General features: G+C 31.7%; 1 protein-coding gene across 1 annotated transcript in view; it reads left to right on the forward strand.

Moving 5' to 3' along the window:
• The window catches only part of LOC106672412 (lachesin-like), a 102846-nt gene extending 95275 nt beyond the window's left edge, over nt 1-7571 (forward strand). The window contains exons 8-10 of the mRNA XM_014403817.2: nt 5805-5876; nt 6663-6710; nt 6787-7571. Of these exons, the coding sequence (XP_014259303.2) occupies nt 5805-5876; nt 6663-6710; nt 6787-6935 (269 nt within the window). The 3' untranslated portion in view covers nt 6936-7571. The remainder of the gene's footprint in view (nt 1-5804; nt 5877-6662; nt 6711-6786) is intronic.
• Nucleotides 7572-9167: the final 1596 nt, after the last annotated feature.

The raw sequence follows: 9167 nt of genomic DNA on the forward strand, positions 1-9167 counted from the left end.
CAAAGGGTAACTTCAGCAATATACCATCGCCCACTATATAAACGACGTGATTTATATCAAACTGTAGTGTGCTACCGGCGCTTTTCGATGTAAAGCTGAATTTTCAGTAAAATAATTCTTTACGATATATTAATTTTTTTATGATAGCCTTCAATCTCTATGAATCATTTAGGTATATTAAGTTTAAAAATTAATTATCACGTTGGCTCATATATTATATAAGCATATTTAATGTGCAAGTTATAACTAAAGCCCGAATTTATACGCAATAAAAACCCTAAATATGCATAACATTTGCACTAAAAATATTAAACTAATTAAACATTAAGAATGTTAGAGACATCACCCGACTAATAATTTATTTTTTTTTAATCTAAACATTTTTTTTCTAGTACATATTCATATTGAAAGAAAATAGAACAATAAAAATTAAGTTAAACAACAAATTATAAATTTAAAATATTCACAATAAATAGTAAAGCTTAATTAAGTTCATGATTTGAATTAAAATTGACTGTGAAATACATTTCAAAATTAGTTTCTGAAAAACTAAAGCGTTTATCCCTCAAAAAATATTTGTATTTCGAAAAGAACTTTGCTATGTCAACATAGGTGAAGGTAGCATACTTGTAGGAACTTAACAAAATAATTGGATCGTCGATTCCCTGCATAAAACTTAATTGTTTCCGAGTAAGATTTCATTAATTTACCCTTGTCCGGTCAATCTGCTATTTTTGTTTAAAAAATTTCTTTTTTAAGAAAAAGAATTCCACTTTTGTCATTTTTTTAGGTTTATTAGGTTGAAAATGTGAATAGGACTGACAATACCCAATTACTTCAGAAAAATTAATTTTTCTGGAAAGGGAAAACCTGCACCCAGAAGTTCTGGAAATGGAGGGGGCTCAAATGACATGTCGATGAATTATTTGTTCGTTTTATTTACGTCTTCGTTCCTGGAAAGTTAACTGAAATCCGAATAAAATTTTACGCTCCTGTCTTTTTCATCCCACGTTATTAGTTGTCTAGTTAATTTTTATTTTTCTAAGCAATCGAAAATCTTTCAAATTTGAAATATACTTCAAATGTACAAAAATACGCAGATTAAAATTAAACCACGGAGGTATGATTCGGATAATGATCACCATGATCGTAAGTGTTAACAAAAAGAATTTACAATCACATACAAATCCGGGCTCTAGTTATAATGGACTGTAAATTTCTCTGGATTGGGTTTTGGGTGTAAAATTAAAAGGATATTTGCATAAATACAATTTCTCCCTTGAGTCTTTATATTGTCAAGAATGAGAATGTAAACAGCCTGGTTGTATAACTAAAGTAGCTTGATTGAAGGTATTATTTTCCAAAGTCCTCAATTTCTTATGAGCAAATTCGGAGTAAAACAATTTAGAAATTCAGAGAGGAGTCAGTAAACTTTGCAGATTATTGCATACCCGCCATCCGCAAATGAGCTATGAAGAGTAAACCAAATTAATGAAGCCGCAAGCCCAGATTGAATTCGGTGAGAAAATGTATAAATCTGAAAATTGGCAAACAAGTTATCTAAATTGCCAAGTTAATCACTCTTCTTATCTGGAAAAAGCACTTGTTGAGAACAAACATTCATCCGACTCCATCTAATCTACAATTATGCTCACAGCTTAATATTATTTTTTATTTATTTTTGTAAATCCGTTGTTGCCTCTATGTTATAAGTAACAAATTTAAAAAAAATAAATGATCAATTTTTAATTAATTTAAGTGATTTGTAATACTTCTTTTACAAATTTACATTCGTACAGTAAGTATTGTAAAAAAATTAAAATCTTAATTTTCATAAGAGAATAAAACAATAATAAACGATATAATAAATAATATATAATTTATATTATATATTAATTTATATTGTATATTAATTTATATTTATATATTTATTCTATTTATTAATTTATATATATAAATTTAATAAATAATAAATTATTAACAATGGGCTCAGTCAAGAAATTGTGTTAAGCAAACAGAAAACTTCAACCAGTTTCACGGCGCTATCATTATGCTAAACCTTCATGACTTCCTTGTGCTACGTTATGAGCTCTGATAGTTACATATGTTAATATTAAAGTTTTTAAAAAACACTCAATTAATTATACACAATTTTTTCGAAATGAAAAATTTGTGTCACAGGCGGGATTCAAACCCACGACTTTCGGCTCAATACGCCGCTGCTCTACCACTTGAGCTGCCGTGACTTCGCTGCTTATAATTGCTGACTTTGCTTATAATTAGAATAAAATCGGGTAGTCGAAATGAGAAGTTTGTGGCATGGGCGATCGATGTCACGGTAGCTCAAGCAATAGAGCAGCGGCGTATTGAGCCGAAAGTCATGGGTTCGAATCCCGCCTGTGACACAAATTTTTCATTTCGAAAAATTTGTGTATAATTAATTGAGTATTTATATATTTAATAGGAGCTGATAAAATTTAGTATTTTTAAAAAACATTAATAATTAATTTCTAAGAATAGTCTCTTTCTAATTCACTCTCTCTCTCTCTCTCCCCTCTCCCCCTCCCTCACCCTCTCTCTCAAAAGTGGTCAAAATTAGCGTATCTCTAAGCACTAGTAATTAGTAATGAGGTTGACAGTCATGTTAAACACACAATTTCACGGCGATCTCATTATGCTAAACCATCATGAACGGCAGCTCTTGCAAAACTATAGATCTGTTCGCCGTGATATGATTATATACCATTATATTACTAACACGCTCTCTCCGATATTCACACACACCATACACAACCTCTCCTTCTTTCTATTTTTCTGCTTCTCTCTTTCTTGCTCATTTCTCTCCTTCGCCCCTCCTTCTCACACACTCTCTCTCTTTCTATCTCTCTCTCTCTCTCTCTCTCTTTCTCTCTTTCTCTCTCTACTCTCAAAAGTGGTCGAAAATATCGTACTTCTAAGAACTGGGAGTAGTAATGAGGTTGGCTGTATTTCTTATAATTCATGTTCAAACAATTTAACGGCGCTCTCATTATGCTATACCATCATGAACGGCAGCTCTTGCAAAACTGTAGAACTTTTCGCCGTTGTTAGTACTATATTAGAGTCACCATCTCCTTTATATTGGCAGACACCCTCTTCTTCTTTCTATTTTTCTCTTTCTCTCTTTCCTTCTCATCTTTCTCCTCCGCCCCTCCTTTTCTCTCTCCTCTCTATTTCCAACCCTTCTTCTGAAGGAATGGTGGTGCAAAAATATTGATCTGGAAATTTGATAGAATAAAACATCTCTGCTCCCTGTGGAAGTTAAAAATTAGCATATCTACTAGATGCATTCCTCTCTCTAAGCATTCCTCTCTCTAAGCATAGATCCTTGTTCGCTCATAAAATGCTGCTTGATGGAAAACCTGTTGATTAGTCAACATGGTAACAACTAAACATAACACATCTCCAAATTAAATTTCAGTGAACACATCAAAAATCTTGTCATCACAGGTAAAGCTGCAACAAGAGTGCTTTTTCCTGTGCTTTAGAATGAGTGTACAAGGTCTTGTTAAACCATTATTACTATGGTCCATCAAGGTGTTACACATGCCAGTCAAATTCAAATGGTTAAAATAAATTGTTTAACTTGCTATTAAATATGCTAGTAATTTCAGACTACTGGATTACACAGAATTACTAACTTGGATTTAGGAGGCAATCCATAGAGGTCACACATTTTTGTGGAGTGTCCATAAACTTAATCGGCAGGTCCATTGGAGTCTATTCACATAAGCCTACTGGATACACAAACATATAGAACACTTAAACATACCTGAAAATTTAAGTTTTGGTTTCAATTCTAGTCCAAACTTTATTAAAGTTGTGAGTAGTGGTCTAGAATGAAGTATTTTAGAAAAACACCTTTTTAATTTTTTGCCATTTCAATCATTATTTAGGCCATCTTCAGGGCTTGGATGACTTACAAAACATATATTGAATGATAAAATACAATGCAGATGTAAATATAAATTTTGAACAAGTTTTTCATACACAAAATGAGGTGCTATTCTTGTGGTGTCATATTGGTTGTTACACCAACATTATAAAACAAATAAACCATTGAACTTCCTTTCCAAAATTTTAAATAAACCCCAAATCACAAATCCAATCCAGAAAATCCCCACTCTCGACTTCGAGTTAAAGTAAACCAAAGAAAGTTACGCAGATTTACCGTGTCCCCCACCCTGTCACAATCATATAAAAACTGTATAATACAAATTCATGTTTCATAACAATTTCACACAATGCATTCTGGACTGCTCTTCACGACTTCAACAAATTGTTGAACAACTGGTCACTAAAGGTCACACATTTCTAGTCTATAGCTTGATTCATAATCTGTTGATATTGCTCACATTACAATTAATTAAGGTTTTTAGTGGAGATAAAAAAGTCAATGGCACGAGCGGAATTCGAACCCAAGATCTTCGGCTAGAAACGCCGCTGCTCTACCGCTTGAGCTATTGACTTCTATATATAGCTATCAATAGCTCAAGCGGTAGAGCAGCGGTGTATCTAGCCGAAGATCTTGGGTTCGAATCCCGCCCGTGCCATTGATTTCTTTATCTCAACTAAAAACCTTAATTAATTGTAATATAATAATTGGTCAAGCAGACCACGAAATTAGTGAATTGCTCACATTTGTCATTAGTTGCTATCTCTAAATATTTACTTATGTAATTGTACTTATCTGTCTATACTTATTACTTCCCAATTAATGTTACTTCCATAAAGCAGGAATAGACTGCGAATCCTAACAGGATTCCTGACAGGACACTGTAGATTAAATGGACATCTAAAGAAAATTGGAATAATCCAAGATGGCACATGTAGATTCTGCAAAGAAGCAGAAGAGACACCAACACACTTACTAACAAACTGCGGAGCTACACTAGCCCGCAGGAGGAAGTGTTTTGGGATGTACAATGTGACCATAGAAGAACTACAACCACTGAAACCGGGCCTATTAATCAAGTTTCTTGATGAAATAGGACTCACCGATGTGCTTTAGGCAGAGCACAGGGGATACAATAGCTCTTAAAGGGCACCATACCCTAAAATTTTACATCTACATCTACATCTACATCTACATCTACTTCCATATTAGCCTTGATTCCTTAGTATATCGTTTTTGGTATATTTTGCTCTACATTTTTCCTTTCAAGATGAAAACAGATTTTCAAACGCCCATGTTATTCCATGTTTACTGAATGTTTCGCTCATGGATGATATGATCATTTCACCTTGATTATAATTATTGTTATAATGTACCTACATTCTTGTAAATAAAAATGTATTCATTCATTCATAAAATGAAGTTTAATATAAAAGTGTATGTATTATCATTTCGCTAATAAATTAACTAATTAAATCAGTTGGACATTGTGGCATCAAATCCTCCCCCTTTCATGCTTGAGTAGCACTCCCCCAAATTTCAAACCAAAACAGCATTAGGCAGAGCAATTAGACTTTATTTGAGTAAATGTCAGACCCTTTGTTTACATACTACTGATTGTCTTGTCATTAATTATGCTTCTTTACACACGTTTGCTGGCTATTAGTCTGTTTCCCTTGATAAGTCTTGACTGACAAAGTAAAATCTACTTGTCATTAAATTGTTTTGCTTTCAAATTGGAAATATTCACTAATAAATCGAAAATTACAATGAAAATTTTAATTTATTGTGAACATTTGGAATAAATTTACAGAAACAGTCTATGTGTGTATATTTCAATTTTAAAAATTTAAGTTTTTTTTTGTTTCAGAAATCAAAACGTCCACTACAACAACTACAACTACCACGACTACAGTTAAACCACCTGAGCCAACAACAATAGGTAAAGCAATTGTATCTAATATTAAATATTAATAAATTTTGTATCTGAAGTTTTTACAGTTAATTTTTAAAATAAAAAATAGAGAAAACCTGTTTTGAAACTTGTTGTGTCTTACTGAGCAAATACTAAAACAAAAACTAAACATGTATACCTCCCAGTATTACTTTATTAATACAAGTAATAAATACAATAAATAATAAATTTATGTCAAATTTTTTGTCAATGTGAATGGTTGTTATAATTCAAATTAAAATACTGAAGAGTCCTTACTGAAAAGATGCTTTTTATATATTAAAAAAATATATATTAAATTGTTCACTGCTAAAAATGGTTATTGCTAAAACTTTTAAATTACCTAACTTTTTACAGAACAAGGTAGACATGGTGAAAAATTTAATAAATGTGCAAAACAAGATGCTCTTTGTCATCATTTCCACAAGGTATTTTGGACAGAATTCGTTCCAAAAACGCATTATGCAGATCCTGAGTTTTATTTGGAGCAATTAAAGTGAAGTTTGACATCATGCAACTGGCTTTGTGAATAAAAAGTGTTTTGTGTCAACAATTGAGCTACAGCCCATGCCAGTTACCCGGGGAATTGAACAATTAGCTTTCATAAGTAACAATCCCCCCACCATAATCGGCATTTAGCCATAATTAATGGAAATAATAAATTAATTATATTTTGAGCGTTTGAACTCATTAATCATCCCAGTATTAATCTCAGAAAATAAAATTCACTTTCAGAGCAACAGTATTAATTATATACATAATTTTTTTTTTCAGAAACGACGCATTGGCCAGTTTATACATCACATGATCCACCACATGAAGGTATTTATTTGAAAAAGATACTCAACTTGTTAAGAAATAGAATTTTAAATTTTAATCAAACCATATTCATTTACAGACTATACCAATGCAGAGATAGACGACTATGAAAATGAGCTTGAAGAAAAAGGAGTTGGAGCCAGGAGTAGTCATATTTCTCAAAGTGTTTCCCTCCAGCCAAAATTAATAATTCTCATTATTTCCCTACTGGCGTATTTTTTTAGGTGACATAAATAAAACAAAGACAAAAAAAGAAGAAATATCCTCTGATGAAAAGAAATCATACTATTGGATTATAAACATCTTTTTCCTTTCCATTTTAGCATAAAAATATTACATTATTTTTTTATTTGTTTAAGATGTAATTCAGATAGTTTGTAAAATATATATGTACAAATTACCCGATTACCAAATTTTAGTAAATGGTTTATATGATGTACAAAATCATTTCTAATTAGTATAGATATATTGTATATAATTATTGCATTGTTACAATAATGAAATTATAGCTATTTAAATATGACTATGTATCTTAGGCGCTTGTAATATCATTTTTACTTACTTTTCATGTTAAGTAGAACTGATTCATACTTTTCCCAGGGAAAACTATTTCTAAGAGTTTTTGTTATTTATAGTACAAAATAATGTTGTTAGATAACTTATTAAAAAAACAATTAGATTTATGAAAGATTAATGTGCATGATCGATGTGAATACAAGTAAATATCAAACATATTTACATTATACCTAAATGTACCTGTTAATTTAATAAATTGTTATTAATGTTGATCAAATTAGTAAGGTAAAATTCTGTTTATAAGAATTTTCTATGTTGAGCACCAATAAAAAATGTTATTTCATCTAACATTAATTTTGCTGTTGGCTTCTACTATAGTTACAGGTTTTTATTAAAGGTTATTTAGAGATCGTGAGATGCGGATCTCTAAATAATCATTAATTAACAGTCACTAAATACATTTCTATTAAAGTTAGGTATTTCAAGACTGCAGGCCAACCCGAGCAAGTCCTGGCCAAATCAATTCTGCACTGTGAAAATACACGTGTATTTTTGCCTTTTCACACTTTAGCCGGTGATTCCGAACAAAAGAGATTGCGCATTTATTTTGTAATGAAATACAAACAATTGATTAGAAAAACAAATACATACATAAAGGCAATGTAGCAGACTTTATGATCAAACAATGACTGTAAAAATATAGGAGTTATATTAAATTATTAAATTGGTTCCAATGTTTAAAAACAAATCTGAATAGTACAAACATTATTTCATATATAAATTAGTTTCATTATTAATTATATAATATAAAGTATTCAAGTTTACAGGGAATATTATAAAATTCATAGAAAATTTCTTGAAAAATATAAGTTTTAGAGTCAGGTGCAGTGGTACTCTCTCAGGCGATTTTGCCCAAGAAAACAGGGTGCCGCAAGGTTGAGTATTAAGTGCTATGTTGTTTTGCATTGCCATTAATAGTCTTACAGTGTGTCAATTTCCTAGTTGAAGTAATGTTGTATGCTGACGACAGTTTTATTTTGTATCAGTAAAAATATTGAAACCCTTCAACACTATATGCAAAATGCATTAAATAATGTAAGTGGTTATTAGAAAATGGCTTTAAAATTTCGAAGTTGAAAACTGTAGCTGTCTTTTTTGCCCAAAGACGACCTACTACATTACCGGCCCTGCACATTCTAGGAAACAAAGTTAATTTTGCTGACACTGCTCAATATCTAGGTCTAACTTTTGATAGGACTGTAAATTGGCTGGCTTACCTTAAAAGTTTTAGAGCAAATTGCCTTCAAAATATGAATTTGCTAAAGACTATAAGTTCAACTTCATGGGGAGCTGACCATGCGAGCCTTTTAAGATTATGTAAAAGTATAATACGATCTAGAATCGATTATGGCTGCAATGCATATGGTTCAGCAACAGAAAATAAGCTCAACTGTTTAAACCCAATCCAAAACATTTGTTTACGATTGGCTACAGGGGCCGATAAATAGCCTACTGGTTGAAGCTGGAGAAATGCCATTAGCGTACAGGCGACAGTTTCTTGACACTAATTTTTTTGTTAAAATCATATCATCTCCACTACATCCTTTGAATGATTTATTTCCAAATAAAAACATCATCTCCCTTGAAAACTGTGATATAGCAAAAAGAAACTGTACGCACTTCCTTATTTTTACACAGTCAAACCAACACCATTCCAGCATTACAAACTATCTCTGTCTCTGCATCGCCTCCCTGGCTCTCACCAAAAGCTAATTGTCAGCTACAACTCGCTAAACTCAAAAAAGAAACACCCCACCGTATGTATACAAACAGAAATTTTTAGAAATCCTAGTGAACCTTCCACATGCTACCTTAGCATTTACTGATGGGTCGAAAGCTCAAATGGAGTAGAAACTGCTTTTATGCCCAATGATAGGAAATATC

Source organism: Cimex lectularius, unplaced genomic scaffold (assembly GCF_000648675.2).
Source record: "Cimex lectularius strain Harlan isolate CLEC.00 unplaced genomic scaffold, Clec_2.1 scaffold167, whole genome shotgun sequence".
Classification (NCBI taxonomy): domain Eukaryota; kingdom Metazoa; phylum Arthropoda; class Insecta; order Hemiptera; family Cimicidae; genus Cimex; species Cimex lectularius.